General features: G+C 42.0%; 1 protein-coding gene across 5 annotated transcripts in view; it reads left to right on the plus strand.

Annotated features, from left to right (window-relative positions):
• The window catches only part of EXT2 (exostosin glycosyltransferase 2), a 145,312-nt gene that overhangs the window by 74,887 nt on the left and 46,615 nt on the right, over positions 1–23,810 (plus strand). For all 5 annotated transcript variants that reach the window (XR_006194093.1, XR_006194094.1, XM_042907045.1 and 2 more), the window contains exon 9: positions 22,616–22,805. Coding sequence is in view for 3 of the 5 variants with exons in the window: in XM_042907045.1 (XP_042762979.1) it covers positions 22,616–22,805 (190 nt within the window). In the remaining 2 variants the exon portion in view is untranslated. The remainder of the gene's footprint in view (positions 1–22,615; positions 22,806–23,810) is intronic.

Below are 23,810 nucleotides of genomic sequence, written 5' to 3' on the forward strand. Positions count from 1 at the left end.
GAGCAGGAATCAGAGTTGTGGCTAAAAGATGGCAGAGCCTGCCGTGGCCCCGTAAGGCCTCAAGGAGGTGAGTGCAGTCTTTCTCCTAGAAATCTTCTTCTGAAACACAGACTGCTGCCACTCTAGCCCGAGTGACAGATTGAGTAGGTCTGGGCGGGGTCCTGGAACTTGCATCTGTAGCAAGTTTCCAGATGGTGTTCATATTGCTAGTCCAGGGACCCCACTTTAATGTGGAGTTGACGCACTGTGTGTGTCCTGACTCACCCACTGGAGAGGAGGGCTCTCCCTGTCCTATCCAGTGCCTCCTCTGGACTCCTTGGGCCTGGATCCGAAGCATCCAGAGACAGTTCAGACTGCATCTGTCTCAGCCACATGAAGTAGTCCGGGCTGGCCGCACTGAGATGTCCAGGCTGCAGCCCCCACTCACCAATGTTGTGGTTGTACGAGCAGTTGAAAATATCACTCACTATAAACGCTACCGAGCAGTAAATCACTCTGGAGGCTGAAGAAGTGCCAGCTCACACGCATGAAACAGAGCTCTGACTTGAAGAGATATGATGTTAACAGTCTGTTTAACTCTGCTCAGTGCCCTTGAACTTCCAGGTTGTGGAATGTTTCTCTGGAATTTGAAAGCCTACCCTGCCCCCAGGAGGCCTCCTTGGCTTATTCTCCCCCTCCTTCCTCCCACTGCCTAGATATGGACTAAAGTATGTGTGGAATTTAGAAATTTAAGCTTGAATTTTTAAGTACACGTAAGTTGTTTGAAGTCTTGTTTTTAGAGGTATGACATTTGTAGGATCACAGTTGCACAAGGGGTCCAGTACACTACTAGGAATTCAAACCTTCCCATGTGTAGACTTTGCCACTGAGCTGTTTCGTACCTGTAGTGACTTCCATGGAAACAAGCTAGAAAGTCTCAGATCATCAGTAGCCAGGGAATAAAGAAAGCCGAGTTAGGTCTGTGGTGGACAGATGCATAAGGTCCCAAGAGCTGAATCTGGGGCGCCAAGCCAAGAACTTGGCTGATGGTCAGGTAAAGATGGGAAAGATGAGGTCACAAGCCGGATCCAGACGGAGAGGACGTGCAAGCAATCTGAAGAGGTGAGCCTGGGGGTGGGGCTAAGATGATTGCGTCAGTTAGGTCTTTTGCATGAACACCCTAGGTCCTTCCTAATGGAGGCTTGTATACCTGTGGAGCACGCACCTGTATGGCAGCTGCAGTGGTGGTGGTGGGTGAATCGACTCACACCGTTTCCCTGGATGCAGTCCTACCTCCATTGCCTTCGTAGAGTCCATTTTGCTGGCTCTTGCTTTCATGAATCCAAACCTGACTGCTTCTTTACATCACACAGCTGGTAGGAGGGCGGTGACTAGAATGGTTTTTCAGAGTCCGTGGAAGCTTGATCTGACAGCAGATTAAGAACATACCGAATGTTTTGGCACAGTCATCCTTGGCACATGTCCTAGCGATCAGTTATTAGCACAGATTCCCTTTCCCCTTTTTGGGGGGCCACTTTAGTTCTCTCTTGATGTCTGCTTAAATGATTCAGCAGCAGAAGTTACCAGGAAACTAGAGTTGCTGGGTATTATAACATCAGGATAATGATTTGTTTTGTTTTGTTTTCATTTCTGCTATCCTTTGGTAGTTACATGCCTCCCAATTAATGAATATTTGAGTGTAATTTCTTAATAAGTGGGTTGTTACAGCTGCAGAGTAGAAAAATTTCCCCATTGCTTGAATGAGAGGTTGATTGTTGATGTTTGGTTTTCTTTTTTTTATCTCAACTATATTTCTTTATTTTACTTTTTTTTTTCTTACTTTAAATTCAAGTTAGTTAACATATAGTGTATTATTGGTTTCAGGAGTAGAATTTACTGATTCATCACTTACATATAACACCATTGCCCATCAGGCATTTAGCCCATCCCCCCCACCCACCTGCCCTCCAGTGACCCTCAGTTTGTTCTCTGTATTTAAGAGCCTCTTATGGTTTGCCTCCGTTTTTATCTTATTTTTCCTTCCCTTCCCCTGTGTTCATCTGTTTCTTAAATTCGACATATGAGTGAAATCATATGATATTTGTCTTCTTTTTTTACTTATTTCGCTTAGCATAATACACTCTAGTGCCATCCACGTTGTTGTAAATGGCAAGATTTCATTCTTTTTGATTACTGAGGAATATTCCATTATACATATTCCATTATACACACATACCATATCGTTATCCATTCATCAGTTGATGGACATTTGGGCTCTTTCCATGATTTGGCTATTTTTGATGGCACTGCTGTAAATATTGGGGTGCATGTGCCCCTCCGAATCAGCGTTTTTGTATCCTTTGGATAGATGCCTAGTGGTGCAATTGCTGGGACATAGGGTAGTTCTATTTTTAACTTTTTGAGGAGCCTCCATACTGTTTTCCAGAGTGGCTGCACCAGTTTGCACTGCCACCAACATGTATGGTTTAAAAATTAAAATAGTAAAATAAAGCATATAACTAAAATTGAGGCAACTCAGTTTGTCCCAAGGGGCAACTGCTCTCAACTCTCAGCTTTCCTCTGGGATTTAATCTTCCCATCTCCCCCAAAATGCTTACAGTGCTGTTTTTTTTAATTTCTCAATCATAGACATTATATTTTTACTACCTTTGGGTCAGGACTTCATCTCTTGTTCTCTCCTCTTTCTTTACACATTTCACTTTTCCCATCTTACCACTAGGGCTTTATCACCATTTTTCATTAAAGCAGTATTTATTGTATGCATTATTAGGACTATATAAATACTGTTTTTAAATTTTTTTTTAACGTTTATTTATTTTTAAGACAGAGAGAGACAGAGCATGAACAGGGGAGGGTCAGAGAGAAAGGGAGACACAGAATCTAAAACAGGCTCCAGGCTCTGAGCTGTCAGCACAGAGCCCGTCGTGGGGCTCGAACTCATGGACTGTGAGATCATGACCTGAGCCGAAGTCGGGCGCTTAACCCACTGAGCCACCCAGGTGCCCCATAAATACTGTTTTTAACTGAACCAAGAGTAAACCATGATTATGCTTTTGTTCGTGTACAACTTTGTATTTTCCAGGGAGTTAATAACTGGTTACCTCTTTTTTTTCTCCTCCTAGTTTTATTATTTTTATTTTTTATTTATTTTTTATTTTTTATTACATTTATTCATTTTTGAGAGACAAAGAGAGACAGAGCACAAGTGGGGGAGGGGCAGAGAGAGAGGGAGACACAGAATCCCAAGCAGGCTCCAGGCTCAGGGCTGTCAGCACAGAGCCCGATGTGGGGCTTGAACTCAAAAACCACGAGATCATGACCTGAGCTGAAGCCGGACACTTAACCAACTGAGCCACCCGGGTGCCCCTCCTCTTAGTTTTAAATGTTCCTATCACTAATTGATATTTTACTCAGTTCTCCAACAAAAGAGGAAAATGGTCAAGCATAAAAAAATTTTTCTTACTTTTTTTTTCTTTCCGTTTGTCTCCTTCTTTCTTATTTTCTTTTTTTTTTCTCTCTCTGCCTTCCTCCCACCCCCTCCCTTTTCTCCTATAGTGATTCATCTTAAGCTTCAGTCTGGATTGATTGCTCCTGGAGTTTCCTGTGCAGCAGTCATTCTAAATTTTAAGTTCACTATGATTCTGGGAATTTGTTTTTTCTCTCCTTTGTTGGATTCTTTATTTCCAAGGTCTAACATCTTCCTCTTTTTTTTTTTTTTTTTTTTTTTTGTTTATTTTTTCCAACAGTTTCTGGAAGAGGAGAGACCATTGGGAGATAAATTTGCATGTCTGAAAGTGTATTTATTCTATTTCACATTTGATTAATAATTGGACTGGTGTGGACTTCTGGTTGAGGTGGGTTTTCTTCTGAATTTTGAAAGGATGGTTCCATTATCCTCGAAGTTTCCCATTTTAATTTCAGAAAGTGAGATGTCATTCTAATTCCTGATCCTTTTATGTGACATTTTTATCCTGGGAAATTCTGTGTTCTCCAATTTTATGATATGCCTTGGTATGAGTGGTTTTTTTGTTCAGTGGACACTGATTTGGGCTCTTTTAATTGGAAATTCATGTCCAATTCTGAGAAATTTTTGTTTTGTGTTTTATATGTCCAATTCTTTTCTTCCCATGTTTTCCTCTTTTTTCTCTTTATGGAACTTCTGTTACCTAAATGATGAATGTGTTAGATTGAGCCTTGTTTTCCTTATCATTTCTGTTCTGTTTATCATCTCTTTTTATTTCAATGATCTTTTTGTTTTAGTTTCTTAGATATTTTCTCAATTTTATCTTCTAACCTTTCTTTTGATTTTTAAAATTTTGTTCGATTTTAATTTCTAAGTTTTTCTTGATTTCTAATTAATCTTTTTCTGTAGCTTCCTATTGTTGCAAGGATACAGTACTTTCTTCTCTGAAGATACTGTGATTTTGTTTTTTTCTTAGCTCCTTGTATTGTTTGTGTCCTTTGAATTCCTCTTTCAGTTCTTTGGTTTTTTTTTTAATATGAAATTTATTGTCAAATTGGTTTCCATACAACACCCAGTGCTCATCCCAACAGGTGCCCTACTCGATACCCATCACCCACCCTCCCATCCCTCCCATCCCTCCCACCCCGCATCAACCCTCAGATTGTTCTCAGGTTTTAAGAGTCTCTTATGGTTTGGCTCCCTCCCTCTCTAACTTTTTTTTTTCCCTCCCACCCCCTCCCCCCCCACCATGGTCTTCTGTTAAGTTTCTCAGGATCCACATAAGAGTGAAAACATATATAGTATTCCATTGTGTATATAAGCCACAATTTCTTTATCCATTCATCAGTTGGTGGACATTTAGGCTCTTTATAATTTGGGTATTGTTAAAAGTGCTGCTGTAAACATTGGGGTGCAAGTGCCCCTATGCATCAGCACTCCTGTATCCCTTGGGTAAATTCCTAGCAGTGGTATTGCTGGGTCATAGGCTAGATCTATTTTTAACTTTTTGAGGAACCTCCACACTGTTTTCCAGAGCAGCTGCACCAGTTTGCATTCCCACCAACAGTGCAAGAGGGTTCCCATTTCTCCACATCCTCTCCAGCATCTATAGTCTCTTGATTTGTTCATTTTAGCCGCTCTGACTGGCGTGAGGTGGTATCTCAGTGTGGTTTTGATTTGTATTTCCCTGATGAGGAGTGACGTTGAGCATCTTTTCATGTGCCTATTGGCCATCTGGATGTCTTCTTTAGAGAAGTGTCTATTCATCTTTTCTGCCCATTTCTTTACTGGATTATTTGTTTTTTGGGTGTGGAGTTTGGTGAGTTCTTTATAGATTTTGGATACTAGCCCTTTGTCCGATAGGTCACTTGCAAATATCTTTTTCCATTCCGTTGGATCCTAAACCAGACAGAGACCCAGCAAAAAAGAGAACTACAGACCAATATCCCTGATGAATATGGATGCAAAAATTCTCAATAAAATACTAGCAAATCAAATTCAACAGCATATAAAAAGAATTATTCACCATGATCAAGTGGGATTCATTCCTGGGCTGCAAGGCTGGTTAAACATTCACAAATTAATCAATGTGATACATCACATTAATAAAAGAAAAGAACCATATGATCCTGTCAATCGATGCAGAAAAAGCATTTGACAAAATTCAGCAACCTTTCTCAATAAAAACCCTCAAGAAAGTCGGGATAGAAGGGACATACTTAAACATCATAAAAGCCATTTATGAAAAGCCCACAGCTAATATCATCCTCAATGGGGAAAAACTGAGAACTTTCCCCCTAAGATCAGGAACACGACAGGGATGTCCACTCTTACCGCTATTGTTTAACATAGTGTTGGAAGTTCTAGCATCAGCAATCAGACAACAAAAGGAAATCAAAGGCATCAAAATTAGCAAAGATGAAGTCAAGCTTTCACTTTTTGCAGATGACGTGATATTATACATGGAAAACCCGATAGACTTCACCAAAAGTCTGCTAGAACTGATACATGAATTCAGCAAAGTTGCAGGATACAAAATCAGTGTACAGAAATCAGTTGCATTCTTATACACTAATAATGAAACAACAGAAAGACAAATAAAGAAACTGATCCCATTCACAATTGCACCAGGAATCATAAAATACCTAGGAATAAACCTAACCAAAGATGTACAAGATCTGTATGCTGAAAACTATAGAAAGCTTATGAAGGAAATTGAAGAAGATATAAAGAAATGGAAAAGCATTCCGTGCTCATGGATTGGAAGAATAAATATTGTTAAAATGTCAATACTACCCAAAGCAGTCTACACATTCAATGCAATCCCAATCAAAATTGCACCAGCATTCTTCTCGAAGCTAGAACAAGCAATCCTAAAGTTTGTATGGAACCACAAAAGACCCCAAATAGCCAAAGTAATATTGAAGAAGAAAACCAAAGTGGGAGGCGTCACAATCCCAGACTTTAGCCTCTACTACGAAGCTGTAATCATCAAGACAGCATGGTATTGGCACAAAAACAGACACATAGACCAATGGAATAGATAGAGACTCCAGAACTGTACGCACAAAAGTATGGCCAACTAATCTTTGACAAAGCAGGAAAGAATATCCAATGGAAAAAAGACAGTCTTTTTAACAAATGATGCTGGGAGAACTGGACAGCAACATGCAGAAGAATGAAACTAGACCACTTTTTTACACCATTCACAAAAATAAACTCACAAGGGATAAAGGACCTGAATGTGAGACAGGAAACCATCAAAACCCTAGAGGAGAAAGCAGGAAAAAACCTCTCTGGCTTCAGCCGCAGCAATTTCTTACTTGACACATCTGCAAAGGCAAGGGAATTAAAAGAAAAAATGAACTGTTGGTACCTCATGAAGATAAAAAGCTTCTGCACAGCAAAGGAAACAACCAACAAAACTAAAAGGCAATCAGTGGAATGGGAAAAGATATTTGCAAATGTTTTTTATCTTTCATATTGGAAACTTTCTTCAAATACCTGATGTTTTCAGCAGTCTTCTTTTAAGGGTGAGATTCCAAAAGCTGATCGGAAGCTTTGTGTACATGTATAAGGCTTATCAACTGGTGGGCTTTACTTAGGTTAAGAGGTTGAGGACGCAATTGGTGGCCAAATGTCAGTATTCATGTGTTATTTCTGTTGAATTCGTTCATTGATCCAGAGAATAATCCTTCTGCCTTTGGGGGTGGGAAAGGATATATAATGTTTGGGCTGTAAGTGTTTGGGGAGCTGAATGGGGGATGGGGGGGAAGGAGAGTTTCTCATTCTTCATTTTATAGATAATCACTTAATTCATAGTTTTCCGTGTGGTGCCTTGCCCTGCCTTCCATGCCTGGGGTCTCTGTGGACTCTCTCAAATTCATTTTCTCCAGAGAATAAACTTCCCTTCTCCTGCAAAGGTGGTGGGGTGGGGGGTAGGGGTTGGGCGTAGGGTTCGGGAAGGGAGGACTGGGAGAGCATTGGCCTGCCTTTGCCTCTTAGTTTAAGTGATCTTGGAACCAATGTTCCTTATGTCTGTTTTCAGAGTCCCTTCTTCCTGGACATTGGAAAGTTTACCCTTTTTTTTTTTTGCTTTGCTGGTAGTTTGTGTTGCTCTATCTGCTTTTTGTTTGCTTGCTTAAACAGCCCTAAGATTCTCTATATTTTTTACTTAATTTTTTATTTTGACATAATTTCAAACTTAAAGTTCCAGAAATAGTACAGAGTCTCTGTACATGCTACACCATATTTGTCAAATGTTAATATTTTACTATATTCTTTTTTTTCCTGTGTATATACATTTATATATTTATATATATTTTTCCTGAGCCATTTGAAAGTTGCAGATGCAACCCACCTTTACTCCTGAATACTTCTCGTATAGAATCACAGTGCAGTTATCGAAGTCATCTGAAATAGACATTGATATAATATTTTTACTTAATCTATAGACCTTATTTAGATTTTGCCATTTTTCCTAAATGTCCATTTTATAGCAAAAGAAATTCCAGACCATGCATTACATGCATATATTAGTTGTCAAGTCTCTTTCATCTCCTTACTCTAGAACAATTTCTCAGTCTTTGCCTTGCATGACATTGATGTGATTTAAGAGAACATGTCAGTTATTTTGTAAGATGTCTCTTGATTTGGCTTTGTCTGATAATTTTTGTATCAACTTACACATTCAATTTAAAATTGTTGAAATTCAAATTATGCATTTTTTTATAGGAATACTACAAAAGTAATGTGTTCTCAGTACATCATGATGGTGGACACATTATGTCAGTTTGTCCCGTGACAAGTGACGCTAACTTCAATCACAGGTTTTGGCTGGATTTCTCTAATGTCACATTACTGTTTTGTTCTTACTGTGTCTTGTGGGGAAATGCTTTGAGACCATGTAAATATCCTGCTGCTTCTCAAGCGTTGCAGGCTGGTTGTAGCTCCCACTGGTGACTTCTTGCCTGCATCATTTGTTACAATGGTTGCTAAATGGTGACTCTAATTCCCATTCTCTATCAGCTTTTGAGAGTGTTTGTTTTTGTTTTTGTTTTTTGTTTTCCTTTGACCTGAGAGTTCATGTCTTTAATCAGTTTTGGAAAATTCTCCATTGTTTTCTCTCTGAATATTACATATCTGTCATTTTCATTAATCTTTCCTTTTCCTGTTAAATGTATGTCAGACCTCCTTCATCCTGTTGTTATGTCTCTCAGGGTTTTTTTTCCCCTCACATTTCCACATTCTTATCTCTTTGTACTGCACTCTGGATAATTTTTTCACATTGATTTTGCTATTCCCTTCAGCTGTGACTCATTTTTCACCCATCCATATGAGATTTAAATTTCAGTGGTTATTTTTAGAAACTCTAATTATTTTTCAAGTCTGCCTGGTCTTTTTTTCAGTGTCTTTTTTACAAGATATGTTTATAATTCATTCTTTTATATCTCTAATTATTTGAGATACTTTATATTTTCCAGTTATCCAATTTTTAAATTTCTTACAGGGTCTGCTCCTATCATTGGTCTACTGCCTTTTGCTCTTGTTGCATTGTTTCCTTATATGTTTTATGATTTTGGAATGTGTGTTCATTTATTTTTTAATGTTTATTTTGAGAGAGAGAGAGAGAGAGAGAGAGAGAGAGAGAGAGAGAATATGCAAGCCAGGGAGGGACAGAGAGAGAAGGAGAGAGGGAGACAGAATGCAAGCCAGGGAGGGGCAGAGAGAGAGAGAGAGAGAGAGAGAGACAGAATGAAAGCCAGGAGGGAGGGACAGAGAGAGAGAGAGAGAGAGAGAGAGAATGAAAGCCAGGGAGGGGCAGAGAGAGAGAGAGAGAGAGAGAGAGAGAGACAGACAGAATGAAAGCCAGGGAGGGACAGAGAGAGAGAGAGACAGGGAGAGAGAGGGAGAGGGAATCCCAAGTAGACTCTATGCTGTCGGCACAGCAGAACCCGATGCGAGGCTCAATCTCACAACTGTGAGGATATGACCTGAGCTAAAATCAAGAGCCAGATGCTTAACCAACTGAGCCACCCAGGCACCCTCTGAGTTCATCTTCAGTAAGGTTTTCTGTGGTAGTCTTTGCCACCTAGGCTAAGGGGGTGTCACTCTAGAGGGTCGGTTTGTTCTTGTTTGTCTGTTTTGGCTTCTGCTGGCTATTCCAGAGGTATCCTGGAGATAAATCAGTTTTTTACATTAATTTCTCAGTAGGAGGTTTCCATACGACAGATACAGATTTCGTTTAAACCCCAAACCTGTATGAGGGCTGGCCTCTGTTAAAGCACCCTAACCTAAACTCAGGTTTTTTTTTTTAATTAAAAAAATTTTTGTTTTAATGTTTATTTTTGAGAGACAGAGCATGAGCAGGGGAGGGGCAGAGAGAGAGGGAGACACAGAATCCCAAACAGGCTCCAGGCTCTGAGCTGTCAGCACAGAGTCTGATGCAGGGCTCGAACCCACAGACCGCAAGATCATGACCTGAGCCCAAGCCAGACACTTAACTGACTGAGCCACCCAGGCACACGCCCCCCTCCCCCCCCCGCAATTTTTTTTAATGTTTATTTATTTTTGAGAGAGAGAGAGAGAACGAGTGGGGATAGGTCAGAGAGAGGGAGACACAGAATCGGAAGGCTCCAGGCTCCAAGTTGTCAGTACAGACCCCTGTGCGGGGCTTGAGCCCACAAACCCTGAGATCATGACCTGAGCTGAAGTCAGACTGAGCCACCCAGATGCCCCCCAAAAGAAGTGTTTTTTATTGCCTCTATCTACTAGGGAATGACCTTCTGGGCCACCTTTTTGTTGATTGTGCAGGCCTTGAGGGATTCTGCCTTTGTGTGTCTGTCCCACTTCTAGTTCCCTCACTTCCTGTGCCCAAAGACATCGTCCCTCTGCCAGCATGGACATTACACCCGAAGTCACTGAGCCCAGCGACTACCTCTGCCCTCCACAGGGTGCCGGAGTGCCAACCACCCCCTGTGCTCTCAGCCCCCAAGTGCGGCTTTTTCTTCATTTTTGGTGCCTGGGACTTCCGCTTCCTGTGACCACAGCTGGGCATTTAAAAGGAGTTTTGTTATATTTTATCCTACATTTCCGTGTATCGTTTAGCAAGAGACTTCATGCGTTTCGCCTCCCAAAACGTGTTGAATTCTTGTCCACTGTTGTCGCCTTGCCTGTTCTTTCTGCCTTTGTAGGTTCATGCCTTTTCTTTTTCCAGGAGGAAGCGGAGATAAAACAGAGTAGACAAAACATATGCCTTATTGGAATTCCAGAGAAATGAAGAATTAAGAAATGACTGCATTTTAGAGGTTGCTCTTTCCACATTGTATCAACTTTACTGGTGGCATTATACTCCTGTCAGCTCAGAACCACACAAGGCTTTGGTTTTCTTGCTCGTAACTGTGTTGGTGTTTTGTGCTTAGATGCCACAAGGTGTAACTCCATCTTTTTCAGGAGTTTCTGTTTACTCCACCAGTGAAGTCTTCCTCCGTACCATAGCTGGCCTCTTACAGCCAGTGGGCTCAGCAAACATTTTTATGCCTGGGCCAGAGAATGAACTTCTCTTTCCAACTGTCAGAATATTTCAAGTGCGGGATAGTCAGACGAAATCATGAATTTGTTTTACCTCTCGTGAGAAGTAGCTGTTTCGGCTGCCATTAACATTCTTGAAACACTTCGGATTGTAGATCAGCTTTGTTTATTTGCATCAAATAAATCGCTAGTGTTTTCATTAAAACATATCTTCTAAGTGTTTTCAGTACACTTCTTAAGTAACAGATCTGCGGATGGTAATTATGTTCTAAAAATAATCCAGATCTTGTGAACTATGTCAAGTAGGTGAACTGTTATTTTTAATATATCAAAGTATGAACCAACAGAATCAATGATGTGTTATTTTTGCCCCATTTAATTGATTAGACAGTGTCTTAAACTATCTTACCATAGATATATTTAGCGAAATTTATTACTTGCAGACTGATACAACTCATGAATTATTAAAAGCATCAGCATATGGAACCCACTCTTTCCTCATTCTAAATTCTTTTAATATGGCTTATGTTGAGCCATTTAACTGGCTTCTATCCATCCCACCGATGGAAGCTGCAGCCAGATGAGGATTCTTATAAATGATTGGCTTCCTTTCCAAGCAAAAGGAGGATGAAATGTCAGCTTTTTCCTCCACTACCTGAAAAGCAATCAGTGGCAACCTTTCCTGGCCTTCTTGACAGTAGTTTGGCTCTATAGAAGAGGGTGGGCATTTAGCCAAATGTGAATTTCAGTGCTATATCAAGAAAAAAGTAGCTAAAACTCAGATAATAGCTGGAATTTGCAGAGAGGCATTCAGATGGGTCTAACCTGTGAGTCTTCAGTAAGCTAACCATAGCTCAGAAATTCCTGAAGTGCGCATTTTAATCCCTTCTTTCCTAGGGATGAGCTGAGTGACCAGAGGTTACCTACCAAATCTGTCTTCCCGGCTGTGTGCGCTCCTCTGTAGGACTGGGTTTAGGGGTACCAACAGCTTCAGAATAGTGTAGCATGGTGACTGATTACCGACGACAAATCAAGACCACTGAAAAGGACTCCAAGGAATCAAACCTTGGAGTTCAAGACCATTTATTAACTCGAACTTATGCTTTGAAATTTGTTATCCTTATCTGTAAAATGGGGATATTACTTATTTCACAGGATTATTATGAAATCTTAAATAGTATATGTGGAAGCATTTTGTAAGTGGTGTGGGACTATAAAAAGTAAAGTGTTGTTAACATAAGGCTGCTAGTATAATGCTTTATCACATGGAACAAATTTTAAAATTGTGAAGGACACTGGTGGGGAAAAACTGAAATTCACAGGACAGTGGTTTTTTTGTTTTTTCTTTTTGTTTTTTGTACCCATATAGGCTCTATTATGTTTTTTCTGTTGTTTAATCCTTACAACTCCAAGAGTTAACATTCTGTTAGCTCTGTTCTTACAGACGAAGAAAGTGAGACTTACTTAAGATCTACCTCTCCATCATTCTGTGTTATAAAAGAGGAAATGGAGACTAAAGAAGATTCTCAGTCCATCATTCCATCTATTATAATATACTACTGTATTTTCATAACTGTTTTTATCTTGCACACAAACTTGGCCCCCAAATTAAATAGGAAACACAATAGCAAATAATTAGATTGACAGCGTAAATAGAGACAGACTTCCGTCACTGGCGTTATGATGGATTAGATATGCTCTATGACCCTCCCAACTGAACAAGTAAAATACTGAATGAAATATCATAAAGCAGTTTTAGCCTATTGCTAAGCTGGCATGAAAGTAAGATATTTGTTGACTCACTAAACAAAATGAGGCTGGGTATCGTGGCAGGTGATTGGGAACCAGAGCAGCTTTGCGTGGACATGTTTGTAATTTGATGACCTGGGGCTTCTGCTATGAAGAATGGGGCAGGGAAGCAGGATGGACAGCCTGCGGCCTATGTAAGTTGGGGAATCTAGAAAGAACTTCCTGGAGAATCCAGGAAATCAAAAGACTATATTTTCAGTTAAAGGGGAAAAGAAGTAGGTCTGTAATGATCCTGCTGTTGAGAACTACAGTTTTAAGCCACCTTCACATGGTTCGTGGTCCGAATTCATACAATAGGTGTCATCCAAATACACTTTCAGAGAATTTCGTTGGAAGTGGCCCTGAATTGGTAGGGACCAGCAGAAGTAGACAAACCCACTCTTGAGTAATTCATCTTCAATCTGGGTCTCAATTCTTACAAATAAAGTATCTCAGGAAAATCACAGTTACAACCCACAAGACCATAAAGAAATAAGGCAATATCATGACTGAGAACCAGCGGAAATTCACCTTCAAGGACTCTGATTATGGGATTAGATTATTAGATTCAAAGAAATTGTTGAGGGGCGCCTGAGTGGCTGAGTTGGTTCAGCGTCCGACTTCAGGTGGTGATCTCGTGGTTTATGAATTTGAGCCCCTCATCAGGCTCTATGCTGACAGCTCGGAGCCTGGAGCCTGCTTTGGATTCTGTCTCTCTGTCTCTGTCTCTGTCTCTCTCTCTCTCTCTCTGCCCCTCCCCCACTCATGCTCTTTCTCTCAAAAATAAACAAACATTAAAAAAATTAAAAAAAAAAAGAAATTGTTGAGATATAACCCAAAGAGACCGAAAAGTGAAGTGATGTGGAGAGTGGAGGATGTCTAATCAAGAGTTCTAGAAGGAGAAGAGAGGAAGGGTGGAAAGAGGCCCTCTGAAAGGATAATGGCTGAGAACTTTCCGTCATTGTTGAATTCCAGACTTCAGATTCAGGAAGACCTATATATAAATCACGAAGCAGGATGAAACCACAGTACACCGAAGAAAAAGAGAAGACCTTAAACTCGTCTGAAGAAAAAGAGACTGACAGTAGAAATTACTTGCCCCACGCTCCTGTGACCCTGGGTTAGTCTCTCAGAGAGTCGCCCAAGCCTGTTATTCTGGTACACTCAAATGCGGTTAGACTCATTCCAGCTCCACCATAGAAAAACGTATTCAGGAGCAAATTGCCCTAAGGAAGTTCTAGGGATGCTAAGTTGATAATTTACTGTCTCCCTTAGTTAAGTCTGCCGCACTAAGGGGATTTCTGACCTTTGATTTTCTTCATCTTTCGTATGTCTGTTTACCGTGAAGTCAGTGAGATTGTAGCCATCCGTGTTACCTTGTGTTTGTGAACAATCAGTTGTTTTTTTGTGGGTGGAATGAATTAAAGGTAGGACGCAGCAAGTAGACTTCAGACCTGTCGCCGAATCTTTTCTCCCTTGATCTGAGAGAGCCGGCCTGAAGACCGCGCTAGGTCCCTGTACTTCTCTGGTTTCCTGAGGCAGCGCATGCCCAGTGGAGTGTGTGCCCAGTTGTTGGGGCTGCAGAGGTTTAATGGTTAAGGTAACATGGGCCACATTACTGATTGCCCCTTTCAAATCTCCCAGTAACCATTAACATAAATATCATCTCACCATTTGGGACAGGGGACACCACCCTTATGCACGTTAGTAATGTGATGCTAATGCTTAACCCTTTCCTGGCTCTGTTCGCTTCCGAGGCCTTGCTCTGTATCCTTTAGTAGGAGGTCTCTGTGAACCTCGAGATGAAATGGAAGGGTTAACTCCTTTTGGTTTTGCCCTTTGACCACTTCAGGATGAGAGGCATGATGAAATACTTTTCAAAATCTTCAGTGGAAACACATCATGCATAATTGGAGCAAAAAAGAATAAATCAAAGCTTTTCCCCCCTTTTAGTCTGGTAATTCATAATTGAAACCACATTGAGGTAGGGGCTGATAACTTCAAAACAAGCAGGGAAACTGCCCTTTCTGTCAAGGTAGGGATAGGTAAGGCTCCTCATTACCAAGGGCTCAAAAGCTTCTGTATAACAAGCCTGTCCTCTCCTCCCTTCCTTTCTTTGAATTCTCACTCTTCTGCTCAGCCAGATACCTTCAGTTAAATCAAATCTGGGTTCACTCCAATGTGCTTAGTTCTCTTCTTGTCACATGAATTTATACGTGGTGACATTTTAAAAAAATCTCTGATATGGTGAGTAATAGGAATTAAATTTTGAATCATCCTGCTTCAAGGTTGATTTCTTCTGTCTGGAATTTGGTTGGTTTAGGTTGAAAGAGTCCTTTAGTTAGTAACGGCATGTGGTTTTCCTCGCTCTTGATTTTATAATCCTCCGGTAGTGGCAGCAAGAACATTTCAGAATGGTTACCAAAGGCCATGTACTTGCTCCCTGCCTTCCTCTGCTTTCTGTATGGTAGGTAACCATGGCTAGGATGGTTTTGGCTAGGCTCATGTCGGGCTACCGTGACCTTTCAACTAAAAAAAAAAAAGAAAAAAAAAAGGCAAAATGAGATTGCGGGAGAGGTCCAGACAACTTTCCTTGTATGAGATTGCCAAAGGCACACCTAATTTGAGTTTGAATTTCTTTCTTGAAGGGGAAAACCCCTTTGCACTGAAGGGTGACCCTATGCGTCTCTTTCAGGCATCCTGAAACCCGAGCCCACGACTCTCTCTTGCAGGTTGGTCTGCTCACTGCTCACTCACCAGGGCTTTCCAGAATAAGCAATATGAAAGAACTTTTCCTCAGCTGGTCTTGTGACCTGGCAGTTTTTGTAGCTATTATGGATTACTTTTATGTGATTGCAGTTTAACAATCTGGATTTCTTATTGAAGCTTCTAGAATGAATGGCTGTTGTGGGAGTGAAAGTGAAGTTTGGGAGGAGGGGCGGGAGATGGCCAAGGTATTCTGGCCACATGCCAGTACTCTGCCACAGTGATACATACCTCTCCTCTTGGCTTCTCCTCCCATCTCTGACTAAACGGTTTCATGGGGGAGATTTGAAGGCGGTGTCGATAGCCCAGATTCTGGCGGTGCCGCTGCGGTAGGTGGGCTTTGCCTTTTCTTCAGGTCACTATTGCTGGGTGCCTGGTTCCATGCCCTGTCCTGCCATGATGGAGATTTAATCAGGCAACAGAGTTAATTGCCAGCGTTGTTTGCCTTTTCCCTGGCAGAAGTCAGAGTCTTGAGTAAATTATGGAGGTTTAAATTTGCTTGATTTCCTGCAGAAAGTGGGGTCAAGAGGTCCCAGACTGTAGACACTCTCTCTGGTCAGCCAGCAGGGGGTCAGTTCTTAAGGGTATTTCAGAGGAGACTGACTGCCATTCTTGAAATGTCCTTCTCCACCAGTTTTTTTCTCTGGGGGTTAGTTTGTTGACCTTACCCCAGTGGAGCGGAGGGTCTATGTGAAGGCATACACCCCAATTAAAGCCGCCTTTCTCCACGCTGTCCTTGTGCTCCAAAGGCAAATGGGATTACGTTTGAGGAGGAAAAAAGCGATTGGCACAGAAGCCTAGTTGTAGAGCAGCATTTCCTATTTCTGACCTTTTGAAAAAGAACATAAAGGGAGCCATGTTTACTTCTCAGGAAAACAATACTCAGGAAAAGAAAGCTTTGAAAGACATCAACAGGAAGCTAATCATGTGACTTAAAAGACCCTTCCATCATTCCAGGCTTCTGGTGCCATGGCGTTGGCCTGCCCGGCCGGTCCCTCTCGTTTCCGCTCTCCTCCCTTGTCTCCCTGTCTTGTTTGCTACTCAGTTCGCCAGCACGCGCCTGCTTACCCTTGACGACGATGCAGCAGTCCCCTCCTCGTCTCTTCCAGGGAGGCAGAGGCCACTGTATCGGCCTTCACGTTCCCTGCTGCCCCGGACTTGAACACCTTGCGTTGGTACTTGTTATTTTACCTGGCCGTCTTCCCCACCAGATTATGAGCATGTCAAGGGGAAGGCCTTGGTTTGTCTTGGCATCTGTAACGTTCTTCTAGGAATATGGGATGTGCTCAGGAAATGTTGACTGAATGAATGAGCATCAGAAATACTATCGGTAGGAACAATCGCTGAATTGCTAACACCAGTATTTGGGCAGGTTGGAAGAATACGGGTAGGGAGAACCGCACGTTTTTGTGTTTGTGTTAAACTACAGTTCATGGAGCTCTATGCTGAGCCCTCTGCTCAGAGCTTCTGTGCATCATCTCTCTTAGTCATCATCGCCCTAGGAGATGGTACCATCATGGTCCCCATTTTACAGAGGAGGAAATTCATACAGGAGTAGCTTCACGCATCACAAAACTAGTAAATGGCAGGACCTAGATTCAGACTCTCTGCTAAATATCCTTATCCTACACTTCTTTGGAATATTTGGTACAATAAGATTCTTGGTAAGTGCTTTCAAATGAATGAGCTAGGTTGGAACTTACTTTAGAACTCATGACGTCACGCATTTGAGTGTATATCAACTCTTCACATCCATACATGAAGAGGACAGAAAGAACATCACCTGGGCCCTGTGGATTTAATGGAATTTAATTTAATCTTACTCATTTTTATTTATTTATTTTTGTATTAATGGACTTTTTTGGAAGGGCACCTGGGTGGCTCAGATGGTTAAGCATTTGACTTTGGCTCAGGTCAGTTTGTGAGTTTGAGCCCCATATCCAGCTCTGTGCTGTCCGCACAGTGCCCACTTCGGATCCTCTGTCCCTCTCTCTGTGTGCCCCTCCCCGATCCATGCTATCTCTCTCTCTCTCTCAAAAATAAACATTAAAAAAAAAAAAGAATCAGTAACAAAAAAATGTTTAGTGTTTATTTTTGAGAGAGACAGAGAGAGAGAGAGAGACAGAAAGAGAGAATGTACATGAGCAGGCGAGGGGCAGAGAGAGAGGGAGAGAAGGAATCCCAAGCAGGCTCTGCACCTTCTGTGTAGAGCCTGAGGCAGGGCTTGATCTAACGAACCATAAGATCATGACCTGAGCTGAAATCAAGAGTTGGCTGCTTAACTGACTGAGCGGCCCAGGTACCCCGACTTACTCATTTTTAAACAGGTTTTCATCGGGTAGCGCTAGGCACTATGCTAGGTGCTAGGTGTTAAAACAGCTATGGTTCTTGCTTTCATGGAGCTTTCAAGGTAAAATATAAAGAGTAGGAAGGAAAAGAGGAAACTGTGAAAATAAAAACAGTATATTTGGAGAAGGAGTAGAGGTAGAGAATCTGGATAAACTAGGACCCTAGAGCATGATAAGGTCAAGGTAGAGAGGAAGAAGGATTTCATCTAGACTTCTTGCTGGAAAAGACTTGACAATTGCCATCCCACTTTCAAGACGTGTGTAAAGTAAAGCCCAGAGAAATTATTACTCCCACAGGGTCAACCATTGGTTACCATTTATCGAATGCTTGCATGTGTGAGGTACTTTACATATATTAAATATTTACTTTTATTAACAGCCTCTTGGTTGTTAAGAAATGCCAATTAAGAAATGTAAATAATTAACATTGTTAGAAATTATTACTCTTATTATTTCTCATAGCTGGAGAAGTAGTATTATTATCACAATTATGGAAACTGAGGTGCAAGAGAGGTTAAGTACTTTGCCCCGGTCACACTGCTGCTAAGTGAAAGAATCTAGATTCCTATTAAGGACACACAGTTCCCAAACTGACCCCAAACATGTCGACTCAGGTTTTGAAGTCACCTGCCTCATATAACCCTGGCGGTATATCCTACAGTAAAGCACTGAGCCCGTATCCCAGTAAATACATGCTCGGCCGCTTCTGGGTTAGGTCTGTGCTCATCTCGAGATCTGTATTTCATGGGGAAGTGTTGGTAAGATTTCAGTCCCTATTCTGCTCCTTGGTGTGCTGTCTCCCCTTTAGGTTGCCTCTTCTTTTCTTTTTTTTTTTTTTTTTTTTTTAATGTTTATTTATTCTTGAGAGAGAGACAGAGCATGAGAGGCGGAGGGGCAGAGAGAGAAGGAGTCACAGAATCTGAAGCAGGCTCCAGGCTCTGAGCGGTCAGCACAGAGCCCGACGCGGGGCTCGAACTCACGGACTGTGAGATCATGACCTGAGCTGAAGTCGGACGCTTAACTGACTGAGCCACCCAGGCGCCCCTAGGTTGCCTCTTCTGCTTCCACCTTCTCAAGCCTTACCTGGTGTGCAAGTGAGTAGTGTGGAAAAGTAGTACACCAAGACAAGTTACCGTCGGGTCCTACCCACCCCCTTCCCCGCCTCTCCTCCTCCCCTTCCACCGCCCTCCACTTCCCAAATGGAGCTGGCCAAGGGGATGAGACCCGATCTGTCGTCTTGCCAGAGACTGTGGTTCCTTCTCCTGGCAGTGCCTTGAAATCAGAGCTGTGATGCCCTTCAGGGGGTGCCTCAGTTTAAATTCCAAGGGATTCGTTTTCCGAAACCAAGCTTTGCATCTCTCAGGGAACTTTCCTCTCCTTTTAATGTCATACAGGCATTCGAGTGTGCTAGCATTCCCCACTTCTCCCAAGAACAGACCTCATTTTGTTGGGGTTTTAATAGTTTTTCCTTCTGTGTTAGAGGTGTATTTACCTTTTTTAATTTATGTGTTTCCTCTGTGTCAGTGTTACATATTTATTCCACGTACCTTTGGAAATCGTAGAGTTTGGGGTGGGCTCTTGCCCATATGTGATTATCAAGGGTAAAGAACTTCCAGCATTTTTGTCTCAGAGAAGAGTTAGAAGTAGTAAACTCTGGTGTTCCCCACAGTTCCATTTTCTAGAGTCTATAAAATGGTGATGCCTGCCTTGGACTCGGAGGAGGAGGGCATGGGGAAGGGCTGTGAACCTCCACCACCCAGTGTTCTGGAGCTAGACAGCTTACACATTGTGTAACCTTGAGCACCTAGCATCATTCCCTCCCCTCCCCTTCCTTCCTTCCTTCTTTCTTTCTTTCTTTCTTTCTTTCTTTCTTTCTTTCTTTCTTTCTTTCTTTCTTTCTTTCTGGTAAAGCAAATGATTAGACATCATTCACTATTTTTAATCTTATAGTTTCATCATCTGCAAAATAAGAATAACTGTGTCTACCAGGGGGTTGTTGTGAGTGAAACTCAAGTGAGATAATACGTGTAAAGCCCAGTGCCTAACGCTTAGTAAATACTCGGTAAATCTTTCATCACACATTACATTAGTTTACACCCTTCTTCAAAAAATCTGTTTTTCTGCCTTTTCCACTTAAAGTGGTGCTTTTCAAGCGTAAGAGAGTATTGTGTTGGCAGGAGTAAATGAGTGGGTTGGGATGGCGATGGCAGAGAGGCCATGCACCTTCAGGATTAGTTGTGACTTAAGCATAAGCTACTTACTGACCAGTTTCCATAAAAGTCAGGAGGATAAAAGAATAAGATTTGGGGTCGAAAAGTAAAAGGGGTTCCTACAAATGTGATGAGATGCTAGGGTACCGGTGCTAAAGTCCAGGCACCTTCCTAAGACTGCAGCTTAATGTCAGAGCATGAGGTCATAGACACAGAAAGTCCGCATTGAGCAGATAGCCTTTCCTATTGTGTCTCGTGGCTGTGAAATCTAATTATGGCCTGTTGTGGACGTTCTGGCTTTAATATCCTGATTACATTAGGACTCCTGGAATCCCATTCAGTCTCTGTGAGTTCCCATCCCATGTGTATTCCATGTGTTTGTGTACATTTCCTGTCCCACACTGTTACATCTGGCAAACAGCTGTTGTCCTCTACGTGGTGATGGGTGTCCATCAGTGATAAGGATGAGGTTGAAGGGGAACCTTGGGAATGCCAGAGTAGGAGAGACGCTAGGGAAGTGTAAGCGGCCAGAATAACAGATAGGACATTTCGTGTTCAGCCACCTTCTGACAGAGATGAAGTCCGGTCCTGGACTTTTCACATAATATGAATGTGAATGTAATTAATGCCACTGAACTGTACCCTTAAAAATGGTTAAAATGCTGATTTCATGTTATATTTGACCATGGTTTAAAAAAATTAATGTACCAAAAACCGTTTTATGCTTTAAATGAGTGGATTGTATATTATATGAATTATATCTCACAAAAGCTGTTTAAAAATATAAAGTTGTTTTAACAATCTTATTATCAGTACAAAAATATTTTTGCTTATATTACTGTATCAAAAGTTACTTAATGTTTTAATGGTAGCAAAGAATTTGAATTTCCGTCAGTACTTTTTAAACCTTATTTTGAGAAAATTTCAAACCTACAGAGAAATTGAAAGAATTGTACAGTGAACTCACACCTAGACCTCCTTGCCAGGATTTATGCATTTTATGTATTCACACTCTTTATTCCCAGTGTCAGAAGTGATGTGCTTTGATATATTTTATTTTGTTTTGCTTTTTGTTTTTGTTTTTGTTTTTTTTTTCAAATTCAATGTGATAATTACTTCTTGGGCCCTTTCAACTTGAAAACTCATGTCTCTTCTACTGTTCTGAGAACTTATTTCTTTGGTAATTTTGTTTCTTCTGTATTCTGTGTTTTCTTTTTCAGGAACCTGTTAGATGGATGTTGGACCTCCTGGATTTTCTCATCTTTTTTGTCCTGTTTTTTATCTCTGCCCTTTTTGTTCACTAGATTGGAATATGTTGCCTTTTTCTTTCAATCCTGCTTTTAAAAAAAATTAAGCTATATTTTTAATGTTCAAGTATTCTTTCCTGTTCTTTGATAGATCTTTTTAAATAAAAATAGCAATTTATTCTTATTTCATGGATGAAAAATTCTCTTCCTGAGGATATAATTTATTGATGTTGTTCTAATATCCTTCTGCTTTTCTATTGTCTCTGTTTCCCCTGAGTTCCTGCTTTTCTATTCGTTCATTTGGTTTCTGTCATTATGCGGAAGATATTGTTGAAACGGCTGTGATTCTAGGATCTGTTCATAATTACCAGGGAATCACTGAAAACCTGACCGGAAGGAAGCTCTGTGTGTGAGGGCAAGCCTACTTCCCGGAGGGCTGTGAGGTGGTAGAGGGGCAAGTGGGCTCCATGGCCGCCAGCGTTTGGGGAGCTGGAGAGCAAGAAGGCTCTGGGGCTCATCACTCAGAACACAGACTGGCACCTGCATTTTCCTTCCAAAGGTGTCCACATTTCCATACCCAGAGCTTCAGTTCCCCAGAGAATATACCTCCCTCCCCCTGCAGGGGTGGGCAAGAAGAGGAGTTTTCTGGCTGAGTGGCTGGGTGAAGGGAAGTTTTGTGGATCTGGGTCTTTTTTTGCTCCTTACACATATTTTTAACCAGTCTTCCTGTTTTCAGCCCTGCCCCTCCTCTTACCCCACAAGGTTCCTGCTGAACTCCATTCTGAGCCTTTGGGGGCTGAGCAGTTTGGACTGGTTTGCCTTCGTGGGCCCCCCTCTGTGTAGGCACTTCGCTTCCACTCTCATTCTCCTGCCCCGTTACCACTTCACCCTTCCAGTCTTTCAGAAACCCGTCCCTGCTGCTCATCAGCTGTTGTGGCCTCTCTCATTTCACTGTCGTCGTCCATTTCTATTTCCGATCTACGGTCACTTTAGTGGACTTGAGGAGAGAATGGAGATAATGCATGTATTTCATCTGCTGGGTTTAACTAGAAATCTCTTCTGGGCTACAGACATTCTCTGCTCCTGTTTTAGTGGCATCAGAGCTAAAGTTAATTAAAGAGAGTCCGTACAAAAGCTCTTGGGCTGGTCATGGTGACAGCCACCAAATCTCCCACGTTCTAGCCTGCTGACAGCAGTGGCAGAGAGATCAGCCCCATGGTTACTAGACCCTTCGCTGACTCCTATTCATCTGTTCTCTTGCAGAAGCGGGGCAGTGTGAGCAACCCACTCTTCCTCCCACTGATTCCACCACAGTCCCAAGGTTTTACCGCCATCGTCCTCACCTACGACCGAGTGGAGAGCCTCTTCCGGGTCATCACTGAAGTGTCCAAGGTGCCCAGTCTGTCCAAGCTGCTCGTTGTCTGGAATAATCAGAATAAAAATCCCCCGGAAGGTAAAAAGGGTGGGAAGGTGCTGTGTTCAGGAACGGCCTGCTTTGGGTGTCGGCGCGCCTCCCAGCCGGGTCAGTTTGGGACGGCCACATTATTTGCATCCTTAGGCTTGCATGAAGTTTCCTGCTTTGTCAACAGTAATGCCATTTCTGAGGCAGCGTGACCCCAGTTTAGTCAGCCATCTCATTCTTGTTCTGGGGTGGCCCAGCTCACTGTGCGCCCAGGGTTGAGCGCACAGCTCACGTGTGAGCTGCAGCCACGAGGGTCTGAGAGCTTAGGAATCAGTGGGATCAAAGGCCAGCAGCCTTGGGAAAACAGACCTCAGCTTCCCTCGGCCATCTCAGCTGATTTGTTTACATGAAAGCTCAGTTTAAAAGGCATTAGTTTTCTCCTTCCTTATCTCGGCTCTGATACTGTGCTTTCCTTAAAAAAAAAAAAAAAAAAAGATGGCCTCACTTCCAACAGGGCAAGTCAGCAGAGCATGCCGTCTCCAGGCTTCGAATCAGTTCCTTAACGTGAGTGCGCACTACGGTCCCCAGGCGGTTCATCGCTAATCGCTTTGTCCCTTGCCTTGGCCACCGTGTGAGCTGCTGGCTGGCGCTGGCAGCTAGGGTTGAGGACTGTTTGATTAATTGGATTTCTTTTTCATTCAGGAGGCATAGAGTACGTTCCACCTGCATTTAGTTTCTCATTCAGTCTGTCTATTACTGATCCTAATCCCAGGCACTTCAAAGCTCCTGCCCTTTATAGCCTATTAAAGCCAGGAAGTTTCTGATGGATTAGAGCAAGGAATGAGTTTGAAGTTTGTAATGTGCACCACTATCACTGATAAGGTCTAGTTTATTGCCTGACAGTAGTATCTGCACTTTTTATGGCTATTCTCTTTTAATTGGGAATACTGAAGTCAGGATAGTCAGCCCTGGAAACTACCCCCGGTAGATCTATAGTTTAGGCTGGAAGAAGAACATTTTCTGTCTGTGAGGCCAATCAGAAATTACCCCCAAGAA

This window comes from Panthera leo, chromosome D1, assembly GCF_018350215.1.
Source record: "Panthera leo isolate Ple1 chromosome D1, P.leo_Ple1_pat1.1, whole genome shotgun sequence".
Lineage (NCBI taxonomy): Eukaryota > Metazoa > Chordata > Mammalia > Carnivora > Felidae > Panthera > Panthera leo.